At 35.7% G+C, this 27,432-nt stretch overlaps 1 protein-coding gene across 1 annotated transcript in view; it reads left to right on the top strand.

The window, feature by feature from the left end:
- Positions 1-27,432, top strand: part of DNAH6 (dynein axonemal heavy chain 6) — a 294,154-nt gene that overhangs the window by 84,847 nt on the left and 181,875 nt on the right. The window contains exons 15-19 of the mRNA XM_022556141.3: positions 1,535-1,663; positions 11,862-11,975; positions 15,841-15,984; positions 25,625-25,837; positions 26,522-26,614. Coding sequence (XP_022411849.2) covers positions 1,535-1,663; positions 11,862-11,975; positions 15,841-15,984; positions 25,625-25,837; positions 26,522-26,614 — 693 coding nt within the window. The remainder of the gene's footprint in view (positions 1-1,534; positions 1,664-11,861; positions 11,976-15,840; positions 15,985-25,624; positions 25,838-26,521; positions 26,615-27,432) is intronic.

Below are 27,432 nucleotides of genomic sequence, written 5' to 3'. Positions count from 1 at the left end.
TCGGGGCCTTTCTCTCTCTCTTCTCCTTCTGGGACCCCTATACTGCGAATATTTGTGTTTTTAATGTTGCCCCAGAGGTCTCTTAGGTTGTCTTTATTTCTTTTCACTTTTTTTCTTTCTTCTGTTCTGCAGCAGTGAATTCCACCATTCTGTCTTCCAAGTGACTTATCTGTTCTTCTGCCTCAGTTATTCTGCTATTGATTCCTTCTAGTGTATTTTTCATTTCAGTAATTGTATTGTTCATCTCTGTTTGTTTGTTCTGTATTTCTTCTAGGTCTTTGTTCTTTAATTCTTCTAGGTCTTTGTTAAACATTTCTTTCATGTCCTCTGTCTTTCCCTCCATTCTTTTTCTGAGGTCCTGGATCATTTTCACTATCATTATTCTGAATTCTTTTTCTGCAAAGTTTCCTATCTCCACTTCATTTAGTTGTTTTTCTGAGGTTTTACCTTGTTCCTTCATCTGGTACATATTTCATTTTGTCTTTCTGTGAATGTAGTTTTCATTCCATAGGCTGCAGAATTGTAGTTCTTGCTTCTGCTGTCTGCCCTCTGGTGGATGAGGCTATCTCTGTTTTTACTTTTGTATTGAAGTATTTTTGTATTTTTGCACAGAGGAAGCTGTACATAAGTGTAATAAGTGTACAAGTCAGTGAGTTTTCAGAAAATGAACACATCCATGTGTCCACTGCTGAGGTGAAGAACTATTGCTGTTGCTATCCTTAGTGTCTCCCCTAGTCACTAACCCTTCCTTCCTCTCCAAAGGCAGCCACTACCCTGAATTCTAAAGCCATAAATTGGTTTTGCCTTTTTATGAACTTCAATTAAATAGAATCATACCTTTATTGTAAATTGTAATCATTCCGTTTTTTTTGGGGGGGGTCCTGCATTGGGTCTTCATTGCTGCGTGCAGGCTTTCTCCAGTTTCAGCGAGCAGGGACTACTCTTCATTGTGGTGTGCAAGCTTCTCATTGTGGTGGCTTCTCTTGTTGAGGAGCATGGGCCCTAGGCGCACAGGCTCAGTAGTTGTGGCCCATGGGCTTAGTTGCTCTGTGGCATGTGGGATCTTCCTGGACCAGGGATCGAACCTGTGTCCCCTGAATTGGCAGGCAGATTCTTAACCACTGAGCCACCAGGGCAGTCCCATAAATTGTATTATTCCTTTATTGTAAAATGATAATTTTCCTTATATCATATTTTCTTCTTTCTTTTCCATATTGTATTCACCTCTCCTTACCTGAAGTCACGTTAGCTGAAACAAATGTAATAAGTGAAAACAGATGAGGGAAAATGTATTAGGTATTCTTTAAAAGCAATATTATCCCCAAGTTACTTCTTTATACATTGCTGTAATTTTTACAATGTATATGCATTGCTTTAAATTCAAAAACAGAACCATTTTAATATATTTTCTAAAAATTAGAGTGAAAAGAGAATTAGAAGAAATATTTTTTGAAAACGTTTATTAATTCATTTATTTTTATGGTATACATCAAAAAATAGGAATGAGTAATCAAAACCTATCTTAATTTTACAGGATCCACAGATTTTGGATATTAACGCTGACCAAGACAAAGTAAACGTCATGTTGAATGATCTGCAGTCAGTTCTAGATGATCTTCAAAAACGTGCATTTCAGTATAAATCCTATCAGAAGAATTTTAAGGTAATGACAGCTCTACACATCTGTTTCTAAAATATGTGCATAGAAATGGCATTGGTGCATATGCATTTTCAATAATGTGACTGTAAATATTCATTGTTTGGACACCTATGTGCTAGTCACTGTGCTGGAACAATCTGAAATACAAAATATGACATGTTCTCTGCCTCTGAAGTGTTTAAAGATTAGTACACATGTGAGACAAAATGTCTTTCTAATTAAAAAGTAATTGTGAATTATAGACAAACCCCCAGACCAGGGACTGTAGCTTCTATGTTAAAATGTATGTGGATTTTTAAATGTGGTCAATTAAAACCCCTCTATTCTTTCTTAAATAATATTCAGACTTCTTTTACATTCATGTGTGTATTATGATTCCATCAATATTGCCTAATTTGCCCTGGTTTGATGTGCCAGTTTGATGAAAGAAGAGAATTTGGCTAAGCCAGGGCAAGGATGGATCCAAAAAGGGTAGGTTTAAAAAGCTAAAAGAGGGCTTCCCTGGTGGCGCAGTGGTTGAGGGTCCGCCTGCCGATGTAGGGAACACGGGTTCATGCCCCGGTCTGGGAAGATCCCACATGCCGTGGAGCAGCTGGGCCCGTGAGCCATGGCCGCTGAGCCTGCGCGTCCGGAGCCTGTGCTCCGCAACGGGAGAGGCCGCAACAGTGAGAGGCCCGTGTACCACAAAAAACAAAAAAGCTAAAAGATATGCCTCAAAAAAATGAAGAGAAATGAGTGAGAGATATAAGTGCTCTGAATAGCTATTAGAGAGACCAAAAAGAAAAGAAAATAGAAAAGATTCCGAGGATCAAATCCAGAGGGCCACCAGCAATGAGGGAGGGGTTAATCAGTTCCCCAAAAGTTTCAGCGGAGTGCATGGACCTCACATGGGGATGCACCTGTCTCTTCCATAGCCCCAAATGGATGGCCAGAAAGTGGTCTGAGCAGTCTGAGTGTCCACTTCAGATCCCAGGGCTTGGTGGAGCAACCTGCAAAATAATGACCTGGCACTAGACAATGCAACTGGTACAATACTTGATGCAGGAGGTTTGTGCATGAGAGAATTAGGGTTCAAAGTTTTTCCCAGATTAGTTAACTGACCTGTAAGACAGGAAAGTATGCAGTAGGACGGGAGCTGTGGCGGAAATATTGCTTGATAAAGGCTATAACTAACAGGTGGGCACTGTTGGGTCAGAAAGAATAGCCTTGCTTGAGCCAGAGCCTGAAATAGAAGTGTGTCTGCCTCCTTCCATGTTCCTTATCTATACTTTACGATCCTTTAGGATCACCTAGTATCAACCTTCCTCTGCAGCTCTCAGTCATTAGGAGGATAGGAGTGAAGGCCTAACTGGCCTAGGAAATCATCTCTAATGCTTGATGAAGTCAAGGCTAGATCCCTAATGTCAGGGTAATGCTAGCCTTGTAAAATGAGTTTGGTAGTGTTCCCACCCCTTCAATTTTTTTGGAAAAGTTTGAGAAATATCGACATTAATTCTTTTTTCTCCCCCCAAATGTTTGGTAAAATTTACCAGTGAAGTCATCTGGTCCTGGGCTTTTCTGTGCTGGGAGGTTTTTGATTACTCATTCAATCTCCTTATCCTTATTGGTCTGTTCAGATTTTCTGTTTCTTCCTTATTCAGTCTTGGTGGACAATATGTTTCTAGCAATTTATACATTTCTTCAAAGGTATACAATTTATTGGCATATACTTATTCAGAGGAGTCTCTTATGATCATATGTATTTCTGAGGTGTAAGGTTTTTTTTTTTAGCATCTTTATTGGAGTATAATTGCTTTACAGTGGTGTGTTAGTTTCTGCTGTATAACAAAGTGAATCAGCTATACATATATCCCCAAATCCCCTCCCTCTTGCATCTCCCTCCCACGCTCCCTATCCCACCCCTCTAGGGAGACAAAAAGTACCGAGCTGATCTCCCTGTGCTATGTGGCTACTTCCCACTAGCTATTTCTTTTACATTTGTTAGTGTATATATGTCCATGCCACTCTCTGACTTCGTCCCAGCTTACCCTTCCCCCTCCCCATGTCCACAAGTCCATTCTCTATGTCTGTGTCTTTACTCCTGTCTGCCGCAAGGTTCTTCAGAACCTTTTTTCTTTTTTTAGATTCCATATATATGTGTTAGTGTACGGTATTTGTTTTTCTCTTTCTGACTTACTTCACTCTGTATGACAGACTCTAGGTCCATCCACATCACTACAAATAACTCGATTTCCTTTTTCTTTATGGCTGAGTAATATTCCATTGTATATATTTGTCACAACTTCTTTCATTCATCTGTCCATTCATCTGTTGAAGGACACGTAGGTTACTTCCATGCCATAGCTATTGTAAATACAGCTGCAATGAACATTGTGGTACATGACTCTTTTTGAATTACAGTTTTCTAAGGGTATATGCCCAGTAGTGGGATTGCTGGGTCATATAGTAGTTCTACTCTTAGATTTTAAGGAACCTCCATACTGTTCTCCATAGTGGCTGTATCAATTTACATTCCCACCAACAGTGCAAGAGGGTTCCCTTTTCCCCACACCTTCTCCAGCATTTATTTGTAGATTTTTGATGATGGCCATTCTGACCGTTGTGAGGTGATACCACACTGTAGTTTTGATTTGCATTTCTCTAATGATTACTGATGTGGAGCATCCTTTCATGTGTTTCTTGGAAATCTGTATATCTTCTTTGGAGAAATGTCTATTTAGGTCTTCTGCCCATTTTTGGATTGGGTTGTTTGTTTTTTGATATTGAGCTGCATGAGCTGCTTGTATATTTTGGAGATTGATCCTTTGTCAGTTGCTTCATTTGCAAATATTTTCGCCCATTCTGAGGGTTGTCTTTTGGTCTTGTTTATGGTTTCCTTTGCTGTGCAAAAGCTTTTAAGTTTCCTTAGGTCTCATGTCTTTTTTTTTGTTTTTATTTCCATTTCTCTAGGAGATGGGTCAAAAAGGATCTTCCTGTGGTTTATGTCATAAAGTGTTCTGCCTATGTTTTTCTCTAAGAGTTTTATAGTGTCTGGCCTTACATTTAAGTCTTTAATCTATTTTGAGTTTATTTTTGTGTATGGTGTTAGGGAGTGTTCACATTTCATTCTTTTACATGTAGCTGTCCAGTTTTCCCAGCACCGCTTATTGAAGAGGCTGTCTTTTCTCCATTGTATATCCTTGCCTCCTTTATCAAAGATAAGGTGACTATATGTGTGTGGGTTTATCTCTAGGCTTTCTATTCTGTTCCATTGATCTATATTTCTGTTTTTGTGCCAGTACCATACTTTCTTGATTACTGTAGCTTTGTAGTATAGTCTGAAGTCTGGGAGGCTGCTTCCTCCAGCTCTGTTTTTCTTTCTCAAGATTGCTTTGGCTATTCGGGATCTTTTTTGTTTCCATACATACTGTGAAATTTGTGGTTCTAGTTCTGTGAAAAATGCCATTGGTAGTTTGATGGGGATTGCATTGAATCTGTTCATTGCTTTGGGTAGTACAGTCATTTTCACAATGTTGATTCTTCCAATCCAAGAACATGGTATATCTCTCCATCTGTTTGTATCATCTTGAATTTCTTTCATCATGTCTTATAGTTTTCTGCATGCAGGTCTTTTGTCTCCTTAGGTAGGTTTATTCCTAGGTATTTTATTCTTTTTGTTGCAATGGTAAATGGAAATGTTTCCTTCATTTCTCTTTCAGATTTTCATCATTAGTGTATAGGAATGCAAGAGACTTCTGTGCATTAGTTTTGTATCCTGCTACTTTACCAAATTCATTGATTAGCTCTAGTAGTTTTCTGGTAGATTAGATCTGGTAGTTTTCTGGTGGCATCTTCAGGATTCTCTATGTATAGTATCATGTCATCTGCAAGCAGTGACAGTTTTACTTCTTCTTTTCCGATTTGGATTCCTTTTATTTCTTTTTCTTCTCTGATTGATGTGGCTAAAACATCCAAAACTACATTGAATAATAGTGGTGAGTGTGGACAACCTTGTCTTTTTCCTGACCTTAGTGGAAATGATTTCAGTTTTTCACCATTGAGAACAATGTTGGCTGTAGGTTTGTCATATATGACCTTTATTATCTTTAGGTAAGTTACCTATGCCTACTTTCTGGAGGGTTTTTATCATAAATCGGTGTTGAATTTTGTTGAAATCTTTTTCTGCATCTATTGAGATGATCATATGGTTTTTATTCTTCAATTTGTCAATATGGTTTATCTCATTTTTGATTTGCATATATTGAAGAATCCTTTCATTCCTGGGGTAAACCCTACTTGATCATGCTGTATGATCCTTTTAATGTGCTGTTGGATTCTATTTGCTAGTATTTTGTTGAGGAATTTTGCATTATGTTCATCAGCGATATTGGCCTGTAGTTCTTTTTTTGTGACATTTTGTCTGGTTTTGGTATCAGGGTGATGGTGGCCTTGTAGAATGAGTTTGGGAGTGTTCCTGCCTCTGCTATATTTTGGAAGGGTTTGAGAAGGATAGGTGTTAGCTCTTCTCTAAATGTTTGATAGAATTTGCCTGTGAAGCCATCTGGTCCTGGACTTTGGTTTGTTGGAAGATTTTCAATCAGTTTCAATTTCAGTGCTTGTGATTGGTCTCTTTATATTTTCTATTTCTTCCTGGTTCAATCTCGGAAGGTTGTGCTTTTCTAAGAATTTGTCCATTTCTTCCAGGTTGTCCATTTTATTGGCATATAGTTGCTTGCAGTAATCTCTCATGATTCTTTGTATTTCTGCAATGTCAGTTGTTACTTCTCCTTTGTCATTTCTAATTCTATCGATTTGAGTCTTCTCCCTTTTTTTCTTGATGAGTCTGTCTAATGGTTTATCAATTTTGTTTATCTTTTCAAAGAAACAGCTTTTAGATTTATTGATCTTTGCTATCATTTCATTCATTTCTTTTTCATTTATTTATGATCTGATCTTTATGATTTCTTTCCTTCTGCTAACTTTGGCTTTTGTTTGTTCTTCTTTCTCTAGTTGCTTTAGGTGTAAGGTTAGGTTGTTTATTTAAGGTTTTTCTTGTTTCTTGAGGTAGGATTGTATTGCTATAAACTTCCCTCTTAGAACTGTTTTCGCTGCATACCATAGGCTTTGGGCCATCGTGTTTTCATTGTCATTTTTTTCTAGGTATTTTTTGATTTCCTCTTTGATGTCTTCAGTGAACTCTTGGGTATTTAGTAGTGTATTGTTTAGCCTCCAGGGTTTGTATTATTTACAGATTTTTTTCCTGTAATTGATATGTAGCCTCATACTTTTGTGGTCAGAAAAGATACTCGATACAATTTCAATTTTCTTAAATTTTCCAAGGCTTGATTTGTGACCCAACGTATGATCTAACCTGGAGAATGTTCCATGAGCACTTGAGAAGAAAGTGTATTGTTTTGTTTTTGGATGGAATATCCTATAAATATCAGTTAAGTCCATCTAGTTTAATGTGTCCTTTAAAGCTTGTGTTTCCTTATTTATTTTCATTTTTGATTATCTGTCCATTGCTGAAAGTGGGGTGTTAAAGTCCCCTACCATCATTATGTTACTGTCAATTTCCCCTTTTATGGCTGTTAGCATTTGCCTTATGTATTGAGTTGCTCCTATGTTGGCTACATAAATATTTACAATTGTTATATCTTCTTCTTGGATTGATCCCTTGATCATTATGTAGTGTCCTTCTTTGTCTCTTGTAATAGTCTTTATTTTAAAGTCTATTTTCTCTGATATTAGAATTGCTACTCCAGCTTTCTTTTCATTTCCATTTGCATGGAATGTCTTTTTCCATCCCCTCACTTTCAGTCTGTATGTGTCCCTAGGTTGAAGTGGGTCTCTTGTAGACAGCATATATATGGGTCTTGTTTTTGTATCCATTCAGTGAGCCTGTGACTTTTGGTTGGAACATTTAATCCATTTACATTTAAGGTATTTATCGATATGCATGTTCCTATTACCATTTTCTTAATTGTTTTGGGTTTGTTATTGTAGGTCTTTTCCTTCTCTTGTGTTTCCTGCCTAGAGAAGTTCCTTTAGCATTTGTTGTAAAGCTGGTTTGGTGGTGCTGAATTCTCTTAGCTTTTGCTTGTCTGTAAAGGTCTTAATTTCTCCATTGAATCTGAATGAGATCCTTGCTGGGTAGAGTAATCTGGTAGTAGGTTTTTCCCTTTCATCACTTTAAGTATATCCTGCCACACCCTTCTGGCTTGCGGAGTTTCTGCTTAAAGTTCAGCAGTTAACCTTATGGGGATTCCCTTGTATGTTATTTGTTGCTTTTCCCTTGCTGATTTTAATATTTTTCTTTGTATTTAATTTTTGACAGTTTTATTAATATGTGTCTTGGCATGTTTCTCCTTGGATTTATCCTTTATGGGACTCTCTGCACTTCCTGGACTTGACTGACTATTTCCTTTCCCATATTAAGGAATTTTTCAACTGTAATCTCTTCAAATATTTTCTCAGTCCCTTTCTTTTCTCTTCTTCTTCTGGGACCCTTATAATTCGAATGTTGATGCATTTAATGTTGTCCCAGAGGTCTCTGAGACTGTCCTCAATTCTTTTCATTCTGTTTTCTTTATTCTGCTCTACGGTACTTATTTCCACTATTTTATCTTCCAGGTCACTTATCCATTCTGTCTCAGTTATTCTGCTATTGATTCCTTCTAGAGAATTTTTAATTTCATTTATTGTGTTCTTCATCTGATTCCTTCTAGAGAATTTTTTATTTCATTTATTGTGTTGTTCATCATTCTTTGTTTGCTGTTTAGTTTTTCTAAGTCCTTGTTAATCCTTTCTTTTATTCTCCATTATATTTCCAAGAGTTTGGATCATCTTTACTATTTTTACTCTGATTCTTTTTCAGGTATACTGCCTATTTCCTCTTCATTTGTTTGGTCTGGTGAGGTTTTACCTTGCTCCTTCAACTGCTGTATATTTCTCTCTCTTCTCATTTTGCTTAACTTACTGCATTTGGGGTCTCCACTTCACAGGCTGCTGGTTCGTAGTTCCCATTGTTTTTGGTGTCTGCCTCCAGTGGGTAAAGTTGGTTCAGTGGGTTGTGTAGGCTTCCTGGTGGAGGGGAGTGGTACCTGTGTTCTGGTGGATGAGGCTGGATCTTGTCTTTCTGGTGGGCAGGACCATGTCCTGTTGTGTGTTTCAGGGTGTCTGTGAACTTATTATGATTTTAGACAGTCTCTCTGCTAATGGGTGGGGTTGTGTTCCTGTCTTGCTAGTTCTTTGGCATGGGGTGTCCAGCACTGGAGCTTGCTGGTCATTGAGTGGATCTGGTTCTTAGCATTGAGACGGAGATCTCTGGGAGAGCTCTCGCTGATTGATATTACTGTGGCCAGGAGGTCTCTGGTGGTCCAGTGTCCTGACTCGGGTCTCCCACCTCAGAGCCTCAGGCCTGACACCCAGCCAGAGCACCAAGACTCTGTCAGCCACACGGCTCAAAAGAAAATGGGGGAAAGAAAGAAAAATAAAATAAAGTTATCAAAATAAAAATTTTTTAATTATTAAAATTAAAAAAATTAAAGAAAGAAGAGAGCAACCAAACCAATAAACAAATCCACCTATAAAAAGAAGCACTAAAACCTAAACTAAAGGAAAAAAAACCAAACAGACAGAACCCTAGAACAAATCGTAAAAGCAAACCTATACAGACAATATCTCCAAAGAAGCATACAGATACACACTCACAAAAAGAGAAAATGGAAAACATATATATATATATATATATGAAAAACAAAGGAAGAGAGCAACCAAATCAATAAACAAATCTAATGATAGTAAGCTCTATATACTAAACTAAGATAAACATAAAACCAGAAATAAGTTAGATGCAGAAAGCAAACCCCAAGTCTACATTTGCTCTCAAAGTCCACCGCCTCAATTATGGGATGATTTGTTGTCTATTCAGATATTCCACAGATGCAGTGTACATCAAGTTGATTGTGGAGATTTAATCCGCTGCTTCTGAGGCTGCACAGAGAAATTTCCCTTTCTCTTCTTTGTTCACACAGCTCCTGGGGTTCAGTTTTGGATTTGGCCCCACCTCTGCATGTAGGTCACCCTCTGGTGTCTGTTCTTTGCCCAGACAGGAGGAGGTTAAAGGAGAAGCTGATTAGGGGGCTCTGGCTCACTCAGGCCGGGGGCAGGGAGGGGTACAGAATGCAGCGCGAGCCTGCGGCGGCAGAGACCAGCCTGACTTTGCGCCAGCCTGGGCGTGCCATGTGTTCTCCCGGGGAAGTTGTCCCTTCATCACGGGACCCTGGCAGTGGCGGATTGCACAGGCTCCCAGGAGGGGAGGTGTGGATAGTGACCTGTTCTTGCACACAGGCTTTATGGTGGCTGCAGCAGCAGCCTTAGCATTTCATGCCTGTCTCTGGTGTCTGCACTGATAGCTGCGGCTCGCACCCATCTCTGGAGCTCATTTAGGCAGTGCTTTGAATCCCCTCTCCTTGTGCACCCCAAAACAATGGTCTCTTGCATCTTAGGTAGTTCCAGACTTTTTCCCAGACTCCCTCCTGGCTAGCTGTGGCACAATAGCCCCCTTAAGGCTGGGTTCACACAGCCAACCCCCGTCATCTCCCTGGGATCTGATCTTGAAAGCCTGAGCCTCAGCTCCCAGCACCAACTCACTCCAGCAGGGTTCCACCAGTGAAGGGGTTTCCTAGTGTGTGGAAATATTTCCTCCTTCACAGCTCCCTCCCCGATGTGCAGGTCCTGTCCCTATTCTTTGTCTCTGTTTCGTCTTTTTTCGTTTTCCCTACCTGGGTACGCGAGGAGTTTCTTGCCTTTTGGGAAGTCTGATGTCTTCTGCCAGTGTTCAGTAGGTGTTTTGTAGGAGTTGTTCCACATGTAGATGTATTTTTTATGTACTTGTGGGGAGGAAGGTGATCTGCACGTCTTACTCCTCTGCCATCTTGAAGGGCCCCCTGAGGTGTAGATTTTAATGTCTCCTCTTTCATTTCTGATTTTATTTCCTTGAATCATCTCTCTTTTTTTCTTAGTCTAGCTAAAGGTTTGTTTATCTTTTCAGAAAAAAAGCTCTTAGTTTCATTGATCTTTTCTATTGTTTTTCTGTTCTCTATTTTTTTTATTTCCACCCTGATCCTTGTTATTTCCTTTCCTCTGCTAACTCTGGGCTTAGCTTGTTCTCCTTTTCTAGTTCTTTGTTGTGTAAAGTCAAGTTGTTTATTTGAGGTCTTTCTATTTTCTTAATATATCCATTTATTACTATAAACTTCCCTCTCGGAACTACTTTTGCAGCATCTCATAGATTTTGGTGTGCTGTGTTTCCATTTTTATTTGTTTCAAGATATTTATTTTTATTTCCCTTTGATTTCCTCTATAACCCATTGGTTGTTCAGGAGTGTGGTGTTTAGTTTCCAAATATTTGTAAATTTTCCATCTTTCCTCTTGTTGATTTCTATTTTCATACCATTGTGGCTGGAAAAGATAATATGATTTCAGACTTCTTAAACTTGTTAAGACTTCTTTTGTGGCCTATCATATGATCTATCCTGGGGAATGTTCTGCGTGCACTTGAAAAGAATGTGTATTTTGCTGCTATTGTATGCAATGTTTAAAGCCCCAGCTTATGGCAAAGCTCACAGTTTCTGTGTAACCAACCTCCTGGAGATTTTCCCACCTCCAAGGCATGAAAACAGCTTCTTCAGATTTTCTTGCAACCTTTCTCTGTCTAGGGTTCATATACAGTCCACTGGGTTAGAAATAGGTAAGAAACTAGGCTGTTCACTCCATCTTTAATCTCCCCATTCCCTCCACCAACTACCACACAAACATCCTCTCCCTCTTCTATCATCTAAGATATAAGCCCTAAAGGATATCATTGCTGCTAAAGATTCATCTGTTTACCCAAAAGACCAGACAGGTATATACATGTATGATCCAACTTGAGAAAGAATGCCCTTAGCACTCTTGTAATATTTGTGTCTTTGGAAAATTTCTAAGTTCTAAGGAAATATAAAGAATTATATTCTGTCACTCAAATAGAAATCTGAATATACATGGCGTTTTGTGATTTGTTTTTTCATTGTTTCTGTCTCTCCTTTTCTTTCCCCATTTGGGTCCCACCCATATTCTGCTAAGGTGTCACTGTATCAAAAATTATTGATAGGAAGATAACATAAGATCTCTATATCAGAAAATTAAATAGTACATTTTGCTTATTATATTTTAAAAGGTAGAAGTGTCCAAGTTTGAAGCTTTGGAAGAAGTTAGTGCTGAATTGAAGCTCAAACAATTGCTCTGGGATTCTTTATCTGAATGGGATCAACTCCAACAAGAATGGTTAAAGGTAAAAAAAAAAAAACAGCTTTCAATTCTTAAATCATTTTTGTATTATTTAACCTTAGAATCCTAATAGTATGAATTATAGTTTTTTTTAAAAATAAGCTGGTATATTCTTAATTTCAGCAAAACATGCAGTGTTATTTTATGGGAATTATTATCAGCTTTCCGGTGAAATGCACAAAGGTCTTTCTGCCACATAAGTCTTTAAGTACCACAGAGAAGACTACATTATTGTAAGGCAGGTTTCTCAGGTCCTCCAAATAAATAACTAAATGAAGGAGGTATCAAAGGGCCTCACTGCATGGCATTTAACTTCTTTGTGGTTTCTGAACACAATGTTGTCCCGACACACTACAGCCAAGTGTTATTAAGGATTGTAGGATTTTATTCATGATCTACACACATTAGATTTCTGTTAGCCTAGGTTCTGTTCTTATTATCCTTTTTTTAATTAATTTATTTATTTTTATAATATTGTGAAAGAACTTGGCTCATTGAAGGAACATGGTAAGTGTTTTTGTTTTTTTTTTTTTAGATGTTAGGGGTAGGAGTTTAATTTATTTATTTATTTTTGCTGTGTTGGGTCTTCGTTTCTGCACGAGGGCTTTCTCTAGTTGTGGCAAGTGGGGGCCACTCTTCATTGCGGTGCGTGGGTCTCTCACTATTGCAGCCTCTCTTGTTGCGGAGCACAGGCTCCATACGCGCAGGCTCAGTAGTTGTGGCTCACGGGCCCAGCCGCTCCACGGCATGTGGGATCCTCCCAGACCAGGTCTCGAACCTGTGTCCCCTGCATTAGCAGGCAGATTCTCAACCACTGTGCCACCAGGGAAGCCCTTACTGTCCTTTTAAAAAAAAAAAAAAAGAAAGAAAGAAAGAAAGCCCTTTCGTTCCCTGTGATAGATTAGAATCCCAGTAATGAGATCCAGTATCTTCCCTTGAGAGCTTAATAGTAAATTCTAGTAATAGTGTCATAGGGTTTGGTATCATAGGGTTTGGTTTTTAGGGTCTACCCTTGCGTTCAAACCTTAACAAGTGTCAACCCTCTAGGAGGCAGAATAGATGACCATCTGTTCTTTCAAGTGTGATATGGACATGTTAGAAATACCATCAACTTCACAAATATTGTTTTACACTTGCTTGTTCAGCTTCCCTATGCTGGTGCCTATAATTAGAAGTCACATATCTGGGCACAGTGATGCAAGAATGTTTCCCAGATAATGTTCTAGGTACAGTAGATACCAGTGGAGAATAAAAAGGACAAAGTCCAAACCCTCACAGAATTTACCTTTCGGTGGAGAAAGTGGAAAATAAACAAACATATATATACTATTATATCAGAGAATTTTAAGTGCTTTTGTATAACTCATTTATCACTTATCTCAGAATTAGAAAATGCTCCTGAGTAGTAAAGAAGAAGCTTAGAGAGTTTTCTGATTACCACCATAGATTAGAGCAGTAACTTCTAAAGTGGGACAAATTTACCATAGGAAGTATACAAAAAGACCCATTAGGGAGCAAAAAGAAAATGTTGAATCCAGAAAAAAGAAATGAATGTTTACAAATTTTCTTTTTTTAAAATTGAGGCATATTTGACATGTTAGTTTCAGGTGTAAAATATAATGATCCAATATTTCTGTATATTGCACAGTGATCACCACAATAAGTTTAGTTAACATTTGTCACCATACATAGTTACAAAATTTTTTTTCTTATGAGAATATTCAAGATCTATTCTCTTAGCAGCTTTCAAATATGCAATGCAGTGTTATTAACTATAGTCACTGTGCTGTACATTACCTTCCCATGATTTATTTATTTTATAACTGGAAGTTTGTACATTTTGACCTCCTTCACTTATTTCACACACACACACCCCTCCTCTGGAAACTACCAATTTGTTCTGTTTTAGTTGTTTTGTTTTGTTTTGCTTTAGGTTCTACATATGAGTTATTTTGTTGTTTTGTTTGCTTTTGGATTCCATATACAAGTGAGGTCATATGGTATTTGTCTTTCTTTGTCTGACTTATTTCACTTTACGTAAAGCCCTCATGGTCCATCCATGTTGTCAAAAATGACAAGGTTTCATTCTTTTTATGGCTGAATAATAGTCTATTGTATACATATACTGCATTTTCTTCATCCATTCATCCACTGGTGGCCACTTAGGTTGTTTCCATTTCTTGGCTATTGTAAATAATGCTGCTATGAACTTGGGTGTCTGTATATCTTTTTGAATCAGTGATTTTTGCTTTCTTAGGATAAATAATCAGAAATGGAATTGCTGAATCATATGATAGTTCTATTTTTAATTTTTTGAGGAATCTTAATACTGTTTTCCATATGGCTGTTGCGCCAATTTACATTTCTGTTAGCAATGCACAAGTGTTCCTTTTTCTCCACATCTTTGCCAACACTGGTTCTATTTTGTCTTTCTGATACTAAAATTCTAACAGGAGTGAGGCGGTATTTCATTGTGGTTTTGATTTTAATTTCCCAGTGATTAATGATGTTGAGCATTTTTTCATGTACCTGTTGGACATCTGTTACGTCTTCTTTGGAAAAAATGTCTATTCAGATCTTTTGCCCTCTTTTTAATCAGGTTGTTTTTCTGCTATTGAGTTCTTTATATATTCTGGATATTAACCCCTTATCAGCTATATAATTTGCAAATATTTTCTCCCATTAAGTATAGCTTTCCTTTTCATTTTGTTCATGCTTTCCTTTGCTGTGCAGAAGCTTTTTAGTTAGATGTAGTTGCTTATTTTACTTTTGTTGCCTTTGCTTTTGGTGTCAAATCCAAAATATTGTTGCCAAGACCCATCTCAAGGAGCTTATTGCCTATATTTTCTTCTAGGAGTTTTTAGGTTTCAGGTCTTAGATTCAAATCTTTAATCCATTTTGAGTTATTTTTGTGTGTGGTCCAGTTTCATTCCTTTGCCTCTAGCTGTCCAATTTTCCCAACACCATTTATTGAGAGACTGTCCTTCCCCCATTGTATATTCTTGACTCCTTTCTTGTAAATTAATTGACCATACGTGTGTGGGTTTATTTTTGGGCTTTCTCTTCTGTTCCATTAATCTATGTGTCTGCTTTTGTGCCAGTACTATGCTGTTTTGATGACTATAACTTTGGATAGTTGGATAATCTGAAATCAAGGAATTGATACCTCCATCTTTTTTATTCTTTCTCAAGATTGCTTTGGCTATTCTGAGTCTTTTGTGGTTCCATACAAATTTTAGGATTGTTTGTTGTATTTCTGTGAAAAATACCACTGGAATTTTGATAGGGATTGTATTGAATCTGTAGATTTCTTTAGGTGGTATAAACATCTTAACAATATTAATTCTTCCAATCCATGAGCATGGAATATCTTTTCATTTTTACAAATTTTCTATTATCATCAATCCATATGCCCATCTGACATAATATATGTGTACACTTACATGTTTATGTAACTGAGAAATATATTTATAAATACATGCATACATTGGAATGTATGTTTAAATCAGTTATATTAAAGGGCTACATGATCAAATAATAGGAGACTACTTGGTGAGACATTTCTAGGTCACAAGAGTAAACATTAGCTATTTGTAACTTTACAATGGTTGGCCCTCTGGAATAAATTACAGGGATTGCAATACTGCATTTGGTGATATGGGAGAAAATGATATGAGTGTAATAAACAAACAATACCTGATATACTATTAGAAATCTTAATAAGTAGAGCCATTTCCAAAATATAGAGTCAACTTGGTTTAACAACATAGCTATCAAAAAATGTGAGTAGAGTAAAAAAAAATTTACTATTTCAAGTTTGCCTTTTATCATATGTCTTAACTTCTTTGTTTTCCCCTCAATTTTCATAGTCCAAATTTGACTGCCTGGATCCAGAATTTCTAAACAGTCAAGTTTCCAAATATGCCAAATTTGTGACTCAATTGGAAAAAGGCTTGCCACCCAACAGTGCAGTGCCCCAGCTAAAAAGTAAGGTGGAAAATATGAAAGAAAAGGTAAGTTTAGTAGAAATTATTTCCAAAACTCCAGGTCAATCAGTTACTACTTGATGCTAATGAGACCAAAGCCAGGAATTCTTCCCTGTTTAAATTAGTCAGCTTTGCACAGAGAAGAAACAACAGACAAATTCAGCTACTGTATTGCAGAGGCACAGACTGCATCCCTCTCTTCAACTGGCCAAATCATGCAATTGAATTGTATGAGAATTCTAGTTGTTTCTCACTCTCACCAGCACTTGTTATCAATAGGGAGTTTATTTATTTGGTTTGGTTTGGTTTTCATTTTAACCTTTCTAATAAATGTGTGGTACTGTCTCATAATGGTGATGATTTACCTTTTTCTAATGATTAGTAATGTTGAACATCTTTTCCCATGTCCATTTGCCATCCATCTACCTTCTTTGCTGAAATGTCTGTTTGAATAGTAGCCCAATTTTTAATTGGGTTGTTTGTTTTGTTATTAGTGAGTTTTCAGAGTTCTCTTTTTTTGGAACTTTAAAATCTATATTTTATTTAATTTTTGACATATAGAGAACAGTGTCCATTGGCAACGATGATCCTTGTTCATTCATTCTTCTGTTGACTCTCAAATAGTAATTAAATAGTACTCACAAAGTAATGGTAAAAGAGACTACCAGCTTGAAAATTTGTAACACAAATGATATTTGACACACCAAAAAGGTTTTATACATTTTACACAGCAGAAGTTTTTAGAATTTACATTCTAAAGACATTAAGGTCTAACAATTCATAGAAGAACAGCAAAGATTTTTTTTAATTTTTATTTTATATTGGAGTATAGTTGATTAACAATGTTGTGTTATATAGTCATGATATAAGTGCTTTTTCAAATATGTAACTTGAAAATAGTTTTCCCAGTCAGTGGCTTGTCTTTTTAGACCCTAAACAGTGACTTTCACAGAACAAAAGGCTTAAATTTGATAAAAGTCCAAGTAATATTTTTTTCTTTTACAGATTATCTTTTTAGTATAGAATCTAAAAACTTTTGCCAAACCTAAAGGTCACACAGAGTTTCTTCTGTATTTTCTTCTGGAAGTTTTTTAGTGTTGCTTTTTTTTTAAATTAAAGTATATGATTTGAGTTATTTACATTTTTACATATGGATATTCAGTTGATCCAGAACCATTGTTTGAAAAAAGTATTCTTTCTCCATTGTTTGCCTTTTCATCTTTGTCAAAAGTCAGCTGACCATATTTTTTAGTCTGTTTCTGGACTCTATATTCTGTTTGGTTGTTCTGTAAGTCTATTCTTTCACCAATACCATGCTCTCTTGATAACTATAGCTAGTAAGTCTTGAAATCAGGTAGTGTTAAGTTCTCCAACTTGTTCTTCTTTTTCACAATTTTGTCAATTGTGATTCCTTTACCTTTTCATGTAAATGTTAGAATTAGCTTATCATATGTATAAAAAATTGCTGGGATTTTGGGGGGACTGTGTCAAATCAATAGATCAATTTCCAGAGAATTGACATCTTAACAAGATTGAATTTTCTAATCTGTTACCTGCCTAACCCTTTATTTAGTTGGGTCTTCTTTTATTTCTTTTCATTAACATTTTGTAATTTTCAGTGTACAGATTATGCAGATATTTAAAACTAAGTATTCTTTTATGTTATCTTAAATTATATTGTTTTTCATTTCAAATTCTAAGTGTTCATTGCTGGTATGTAGGAATACTATTGACCTTTGTATATTGATCTTATATCCTGTGATCTTAATAAATTCACTTTTTAATTTTAGGAGATTTTTGTACATTATTCAGAATTTTCAACGTTGAAAATGATTGCAACTGTGAATAAAGACAATTTTATTTCTTCCATTACAATCTGTGTGCCTTTTATTTCTTTTTCTTGCCTTGTTGCACTGGCCAGGATTTACTGTACGATATTGAATAGGAGTGGTGAGAGAAAACATCCTTGTCCTTTTCCGTATCTTAGAGGGGAAATATTCAGTCTCTTTTTAAGTATGATGTTAGTCAAATTTTTTTATAGATACCCTATATTAAGATAACAGTTTCATAGTTTCCTGAGAGGTTTCTTTTTTTTATCATAGATGGGTGTTGATAATTATCAAATGATTTTTCTATGCCTATGATCATATGGTCTTTCTTCTTTAGTCTATTAACATGGTGAATTACATCTATCAGTGGTCAAATATTGAAGCAGGCTTGAATTCCTGAACTGAACCTCACTTGGGTCATGATGTACTATACTCTTTTATATTGCTGAATTCAAATTACTAATATTATTTGAGGATGTTTTTGCGCCTATATTCTTGAGGGACATTGATCTTTAGTTTTCTTTTCTTGTAACATCATTGTGTGGTTATGAGTTAATACTGCCTCATAAAACGACTTAGGGAGTGTTCCTTCCTATTCTATTTTCTGCAGGAGATTATACAGAATTAGTATTAATTTTCACTTAGATGTTTGGTAGAATTCAAGAGTGAAACTATCTGAGCTTGAAGTTTTCTCTTTTGGAGGGATTTTAACAAAAAACTGAACTTCATTCATACAATTTGAGTTATTCGGGTTATCTATTTCTTCTTGAGGGGACTTTATAGTGTATCTTCCAAGGAAATGGTCCATTTCATCCAAATTGTTGAAGTTATTAGACATAAAGTTTATCATAATATTTCTTTATTATCCTTTTAAAGTATGTGGGATCCATAATGATGTCCCCTTTATCATTGCTGATATTGGCAATTTGTATTTTCTCCCTTTCTTTCTTCGTTTGTCCTGCTAGTCATTTATCACTTTGACCTTTTCAAAGAGCCAGCTTTGGGGTTGATTGATATTCTTTATTGTTTTTATATTTTCCATTTCACTGATTTCTCCTCTAATCTTTATTATGTCCTTTCTTCTTCTTGCCTTACATTTAATTTTTTATTTCTTCAAAATTTCCTATGGTGGAAGCTTAAGTTGCTGATTTGAAACTTTTCTTTTCTGATATAAGCATTTAATACTGTAAATTTCTGTCTAGTCACTGCTTTAGCTGAATCTTGTGAATTTTGATATATTGTATTTTTATTTTAATTTAGTTCAAAATATATTTTAATACTCCTGAGACTTCTTCTTTGATATATGGCCTAGTTAGAAGAATGTTGCTTATTATTAAAATATTTGGGGATTTTCAACATATCTGTTACTGATTTGAACTTTAATTCTATTATAGTCCAAAAATATACTTTTATGATTTCTGTCCTTTTAATTTGTTAAGATTGGCTTTATGACCCAAAATATGGTCTATTTTGGTACGTCTTCTATATACACTTGAGAAGAATGTGTATTCTGCTATTGCTCAGTGATTTTTCTATAAATCTCAATTAAGTCAATTTGGCTGATGGTAGTGTTCAGATCATCTGTATCCTTACTGATTTTCTGCCTACTTGTTCTGTTAGTTACTCAGAGAGGAATGATGAAATGTCCAACTATAATTGTGGATTTGTCTAATTCCCCCTATGTTACATCAATTTTTGCCTCATTTATTTTTAAATAAACTCTTTATTTTAGAATCATTTTAGACTTACAGAAAACTTACAACAGAAATATAGAGGTTTCCCATATGCCCTGAATCCAGTTTCCTCTACTGTTAACATATTACATTAGTCTAATACATTTGCCACATCTAATGAAACAATGTCACTATATTATTATTAAAGTCCATATTTTATCTGAAGTTTCTCATTTTTATCTAATGTCCTTTCTCTGTCCCAGGATCCTTTCCAGGATAAACATTACATTTAGATGTCTTGTCTTCTTGGACTCCTTTAGACTGTGACAGATTCTCAGACTTTTCTTGTTTATTATGATCTTGATAGTTATGAGAAGTACTAGTCAGGTATTTTATAGAACGTCTGTCATTTTGGGGTTGTCTGGTGTTTTTCTCATGATTAGACTGGGGTTATAGATTCTTGCAAGGAAGACCACAGAGGTAAAGTATTATTATTATCACATATTATTAAAGATAAATGCTATCACCATGACTTTTCACTAATGATATTAAGCTTGATCACGTGACTGAAGTAGCATTTTTCCCCACTATAAAATTACTACCCAACTTTCCACACTGTATTCTTTGAAAGGAAGTCTCTATGCAAAGCCTACATTTAAGGGGTGAAGTTATGTTCTACCTCATTGCTTCCAGCAATATCCTTTGTCCAGATCTTGGTTTTTAATACCATTTTCCAATAAAATGAATCAGAGATCCTTATAGAAATGACTGATTCTAGGGATGAGTCAGAGAATATACAAGATGAACCTGGAGCATCCTCCAGTGCCAAAAAGTAAGGAAGTGCTCAAAAAACAAAATGATGAACAAACCCACAGCCAATATCATCCTCAATGGTGAAAAACTGAAACCATTTGCACTAAGATCAGGAACAAGACAAGGTTGCCCACTCTCACCACTATGATTCAACATAGTTTTGGAAGTTTTAGCCACATCAATCAGAGAAGAAAAAGAAAAGAAAGGAATCCAAATCAGAAAAGAAGAAGTAAAGCTGTCACTGTTTGCAGATGACGTGATACTATACATAGAGAATCCTAAAGATGCTACCAGAAAACTGCTAGAGCTAATCAATGAATTAGGTAAAGTAGCAGGATACAAAATTAATGTACAGAAATCTCTGGCATTCCTATACACTAATGCTGAAATCTCTGAAAGTGAAATTTAGAAAACACTCCCATTTACCATTGCAACAAAAAGAATAAAACATCTAGGAATACACCTACCTAAGGAGACAAAAGACCTGTATGCAGAAAATTATAAGACACTGATGAAAGAAATTAAAGATGATACAAATAGATGGAGAGATATACCATGTTCTTGGACTGGAAGAATCAACATCGTGAAAATAACTCTACTACCCAAAGCAATCTACAGATTCAATGCAATCCCTATCAAACTACCACTGGCATTTTTCACAGAACTAGACCAAAAATTTTTACAATTTGTATGGAAACTCAAAAGACCCCAAATAGCCAAAGCAATCTTCAGAAAGAAAAATGAAGCTGGAGGAATCAGGCTCCCTGACTTCAGACTATACTACAAAGCTACAGTAATCAAGACAGTATGGTACTGGCACGCAAACAGAAATATAGATCAATGGAACAGAATAGAAAGCCCAGAGATAAACCCACGCACATATGGTCACCTTATGTTTGATAAAGGAGGCAAGAATATACAACAGAGAAAAGACAGCCTCTTCAATAAGTGGTGCTGGGAAAACTGGACACCTACATGTAAAAGAATGAAATGTGAACACTCCCTAACACCATACACAAAAATAAACTCAAAATGGATTAAAGACCTAAATGTAAGGCCAGACACCATCAAACTCTTAGAGGAAAACATAGGCAGAACGCTCTATGACATAAATTACAGCAAGATCCTTTTTGACCCACTGCCTAGAGAAATGGAAATAAAAACAAAAATAAACAAATGGGACCTAATGAAACTTCAAAGCTTTTGCACAACAAAGGAAACCATAAACAAGACCAAAAGACAACCCTCAGAGTGGGAGAAAATATTTGCAAATGAAGCAACTGACAAAGGATTAATCTCCAAAACATACAAGCAACTCATGCAGCTCAATATCAAAAAAAGCAAACAACCCAATCCAAAAGTGGGCAGAAGACCTAAATAGACATTTCTCCAAAGAGGATATACAGATTGCCAACAAACACATGAAAGTATGCTCAACATCATTAATCATTAGAGAAATGAAAATCAAATCTATAATGAGATATCATCTCACACCAATCAGAATGGCCATCATCAAAAAGTCTACAAACTATAATTGCTGGAGAAGGTGTGGAGAAAAGGGAACCCTCTTGCACTGTTGGTGGGAATGTAAATTGATACAGCCACTATGGAGAACAGTAAGGATGTTCCTTAAAAAACTACAAATAGAACTACCATATGACCTAGCAATGCCACTACTGGGCATATAGCCTGAGAAAACCATAATTCAAAAAGAGTTATGTACCGCAATGTTCATTGCAGCTCTATTTACAATAGCCAGGACATGGAAGCAACCTAAGTGTCCATCAACAGATGAATGGGTAAAGAAGATGTGGCACATATATGGAATGGAATATTACTCAGCCATAAAAGGAAACGAAATTGAGTTATTTGTAGTGAGGTGGATGGACCTAGAGTCTGTCATACAGAGTGCAGTAAGTCAGAAAGAGAAAAACAAATACCGTATGCTAACATATATATGGAATCTAAAAAAAAAAAAATGGTCATGAAGAACCTAGGGGCAAGACAGGAATAAAGTTGCAGGCCTACTAGAGAATGGACTTGAGGATATGGGGAGAGGGAAGGGTAAGCTGGGACAAAGTGAGAGAGTGGCATGGACATATATACACTACCAAATGTAAAATAATACCTAGTGGGAAGCAGCCACATAGCACAGGAAGATCAGCTCGGTGCTTTGTGACCACCTAGATGGGTGGGATAGGGAGGGTGGGAGGGAGGGAGACGCAAGAGGGAAGAGATATGTGGATATATGTATATGTATAACTGATTCACTTTGTTATAAAGCAGAAACTAACACACCATTGGAAAGCAATTATACTCCAATAAAGATGTTGAAAAAAAACATGAAAAAAAATTTTTAAATAAGAAATAAAATAAAATAGATTCTCTATTGTTGGTGAAAAAAAGAAAAAAAAATTATGGCTTATATCAAAGATACACAGAAATCAAGTGAAAGAATTTTCAATGGCCCAAGTTGTAATGATTTGACCAAACAATAAATCATACAATATTGTGTTATAACCCAAATTATAAAATAAATATCCATGAATTCATATTGACATAAGTAAACAACTGAGTGGATGAATAGATAGATAAATAGGTAGATAGATAGACAAAGGATAAAAGACAAATCTTCTATAAAGAAAAATTCCAAATAACTTATGAGGATACTGCATCTCAAGACAGTGGAGCTTTATTTATTTTGATGCTCCGTTGTTAGATGTATTCACACTTAGTATTACTATTTCTTCTTGGAGAATTGACCCTCTTATCATTTACATATTTTCCCTCTTTATTTTTTATAAGATTTCTTCTTCTGAAGTCTGCATTATCTGAAATTAATATAGTTAGTACAGATTTCTTTTAGAGTTTTCATGATATTACTTTCTCCATTTTTTCACTTTTAACTTTTCTATGTCTTTATATTTAAAGTATTTCTTGAACAGCATATAATTGGTTCCTGCTTTTTTATCCAATCTGATTTTTAAAAAGTCTTTTAAATGACATGTTTAGACCATTAATATTTAGAATATTATTTGTATGGTTGGATTAAAATTGTCATCATGCTGGTTTTTTATTTGTTTGTTGTTTCTTTTTTCCTCTTTTTCTTTCCTCTCTTGATTTAATTGTATAGGTTTTATGATTCCGTTTTATCTTCTCTATGGAGTTGTTATTCATACTTCATTAAAGCAGTTTTTAGTGGTTATCCTAGATTTAAAATATAGATTTTCAATTAATCCAAAACAAACTTCAAATAATATTATACTTCTTCATGCATAGTATAAAGAGTTTATAATACCATACTCCCAATTCTCCCTCTCATCCTTTGTATTAATGTTGTCATATATTTTACTTTTATATGTAGTATAAACACTACATATTGCTACTATTTCTGTTTTTTATAGTTACCTTTTAGGAGAATAAAAATAGGATATGAAATTTATTTTACATCTGTTCCATTTCCAATGTTCTTCATTTCTTTGTATGGATCAAAGTTTCTGACTCATAGCATATTCATTCTGCCTGAAGAACTTCCTTTAATATTTCTTACTGAATAGGTATACTAGCAATGAACTCCCCAAATTTTTGTTTTGAGAAAGTCTTTATCCTTTATTTTGAATGATATTTTCACTGGTATATAATTCTGAGTCGGCAGATTTTGTTTTTTCTTTCAACAATGTAAAAATATCCTTTTGTTATCTTTTTACTTGCATGATTTCTGACATAAAGTCTGCTGTAGTTCTTATCCTTGTTCTTCTGTAGATAATATGTATTTTTTGTCTGGCTGCCTTCAAGTTTTTCTCTTTTTCTTGGTTTTTGGCAGTATGAAGTGTGATATGCCTGGGTGTATGTTATTATTGTTGTTTACCATTTATATTTATCCTGCTTGATATTCTCAGAGTTTCTTGGATCTCTGGTTTTGTGTCTGCCTTTAACTTTGAAAAAAATTGAGCCATTATTTCTTTGATATCTCTTCTGCTGTGTTTTCTATCTCTCTTATCCTTCTGGGATTTCTATTACATGTATGTCAGACCATCTGATATTGTACCAAGCTCATGGATATTCTGTTCTAGGTTTGGATGGGGGCAGGGGAGCGTTTCACTGTTTTTTCTCTTTGTGTATGAGTTTGGGTAATTCCTACTCACTTACCTTCAAATTCATGGATTCCTTGTCTGTGTTCATCTCATCAAAGACATTCTTTGTATCTCTTACAGTCTTCCTCATTTCTAACATTTCCATTTGATTTTTAATTACAGTTTCCATCATTTTATTGACATTTCCCTTCTGATCTTGCATGTTGTCTACCTTTTCCATTAGATCCATTAACATATTAATCACAATTAGTTTAAGTTCTATCTGTTAATTCCAACATATGTGTCAGACTTGAGTGTGATTCTGATTAATTTTGTATCTTTTGGGATGTATGTTTGCCTTGCCCTTTCACATACTTCTTAAATTGTTGTTGAAATCCAGACATCTTATGCAGAACAGTAGATACTGAAGTAAATAATTTTTATGCCTGGAAATGATCATGCCTCTCCTTCTACTTGGCCTTCTGTGTGGCATGTTATATTAAATCTGGTTAGAAATTCGGCTAGATTTGAAGTTTGGTGTTGCTGTGGTTGCCCTCAGTATACCACAGTATTCAAATTGTTCTAGTGATACCTTGTGTTTAGTTTGGGCTTGTTTGCCAACGGTCATTTTTTCAATTTCTGTTTTCCCTGACCTTGGGTCATTCTTTCGTTTTATGCCCAGAGAAAATCTGTATCTTGCAGCTTTCCACTCTCTATTCCACTGTTATTCTTCCTGGTGGAAGAAGTTAGGAGGAATATTCCCTTGTGTTCTGATTAAGTTTCTATCCTAACAAAGCACTGTGCTCCTTTTTCACAAAATTCTGAGCTTCACAGTTGTTCCTGTCCCTCCTCCAGCTTTAGTAATATTTGTAATATTTAGTAATATTTGTAGCCCCCAGGAACTTCACACTCTCATGCTACCCTACATTCAGTCTTAGCAACTTATTTTTAAAATTCAGCAACATCTTCTAACTAGTTTAAACGGCAACCCAAGGCATCTCTCCTAGGTAAGCAAATTCTCGGGTCCTGTTTCTTGCTGTGGAGAAAACTGTGGGTACCAGTGTCTCTTCAAATTTTGACTTAGTTGGTTTCCCTGAAGCCTCACTTTTCTGATGGGTTCAATACAAGTCATTAACTTGCAGTTTGTGCAGATTTTTCTTTGTTGTAAGAGTGTCAGTGGTGTTCTTTCCAGCTCTTTATGTGCCCAAATTGAAACCAGAAGCCTTGGGCTGTTTTTCAGATAAAAAGGATGGTGTCTCTGAGAGTGTTTGTTTTCCAGCTTCCAGTTATCATTGACCTGAGGAACCCAACTCTGAAGCCTAGACATTGGGCAGCTATTGAACAAACAGTTGATGCCACCCTAGTAGACCCTGACATTCCATTAACCTTGGAGAAGCTCTCTGAGTTGCATGTTTTTGACTTTGGCCGAGAAATCCAGGACATTTCTGGACAGGCTTCTGGAGAAGCTGCCTTAGAAACAGTTCTTAAAAAGGTAAACCTGAAAAATGTATATTCTGAAGATCAGGGAATGTAAAGGTTTTCATATTCAGTGAGATCAACTTTTGTTTTATCTGAATGGGTTTTTCAACATTGCAGCTTTCACCCTCTCATTATCAGTTATCCTTGTGCTGTTTCCTTACATTTATATCATTATTATTGTTATCACCTCTATAAATATCTTCTTTCTGCTTAGCTTATAATCCAACAGGAACTGGATGGCAACAAATTTGCATGCTTTATATAAAGAACCACATACCAAGGAAGATCTCTTATGCCAAAATACATCACCTTTCAAACTTACACACTAGAGAAGATTCACTATACGAAATGCTTCAAAAGCACATTGAGAAGATTTCTCTACTTAGGATATTTAACCTCCTTACTCCAAAAACACACATCTTCCAAGCATCTATGTAAAAAGAATCTTTTTCTTTTAATTAAAGCATGAAGTGGGAGGGAATACACATGAAAGTATCACAAATTATTCATATGTTTTAATGCTATTCAATAAAATTAAGCAAATCATTGTCATCTAACCTAGAAGATTTTAAGAATTTTAAAGGCAGAAGGAGATTAGGATAATTATGGAGTTTTCACTTGTTTCATTCCACATGCATTTATCAAGTACCTACACACAAATGAATTGAGCTATCCTAAGACTTGAACTATTTCTAAGGTGGAGGATTCTTGGAAAACAACTGAATTTGTCGTCCTCCCTCACCGTGACACCAAAGATGTGTTTATCCTGGGTGGCACAGATGACATACAGGTGGGTAACTGGGTTATTGAAACTTATGTTGAAGGTTCTTGTGAGACCTAGTCCTAAATATTCTATGGGAGGTTATGATGAAGGACTGAAATATGAGAGTTATTAAACAAGGAAAAATCTAATTGGGAAGGCAATATATGAATATGAATAATTGACAGGAATACTTGTACATGAAATATTTAGCAAAGCAATAGATATGTTATATATATATATATATATGAGTTATAATCTTGTAGTTGATAACTGTTGAGGAATTTAGAAGAGCAAAGAGATCAGTTGTGGCTGAAGTGATCAGAGAATCCTTCCTAGACCAGCGAAGACATGCTGGACCTTAAAAATCTGGGGGTCTGATAGGCATAGATGGGAATGGAAGGCATTTCAAACCATTTAAATGAGGCAAAGAAGCGTGAATGAGCATTTCAGGTTTATATCACACTAAGAAGCTAAATTCACTTGAATTTTTTGAGATTAGGAGTAGATGGTCATGCTCTATTAACAGCAAAAGAAGATAAATCTAACCCATGTGTTTGGAATATTCTTAGTGACTTAAAATCCAAAGGGCACATTTGTTTAGCAAAAGAATCTGGGAATTATGACTCAATTTAAAAAGCAAAGTCCACACAGAGATCTATATTCAATATCCTGTAATAAACCATAATGGAAAAGAATATGAAAAAATTGTACACATATGTATAACTGAATCACTTTGCTCTACAGCAGAAATTAGCACAATATTATAAATCAACTATACTTCAATAAATTTTGTTTAGAAAAGCAAAGCCCTGGCCTGTTATGGTGTACCCAGGCCAGAATTAGAG

Source organism: Delphinapterus leucas, chromosome 13 (assembly GCF_059928025.1).
Source record: "Delphinapterus leucas isolate spDelLeu-1000000601 "Yukka" chromosome 13, BTC_Dleu_Yukka2, whole genome shotgun sequence".
Classification (NCBI taxonomy): domain Eukaryota; kingdom Metazoa; phylum Chordata; class Mammalia; order Artiodactyla; family Monodontidae; genus Delphinapterus; species Delphinapterus leucas.
The sequence above is the reverse complement of the archived record's forward strand: the minus strand, read 5'-3'. Positions and strand labels throughout refer to the sequence as shown.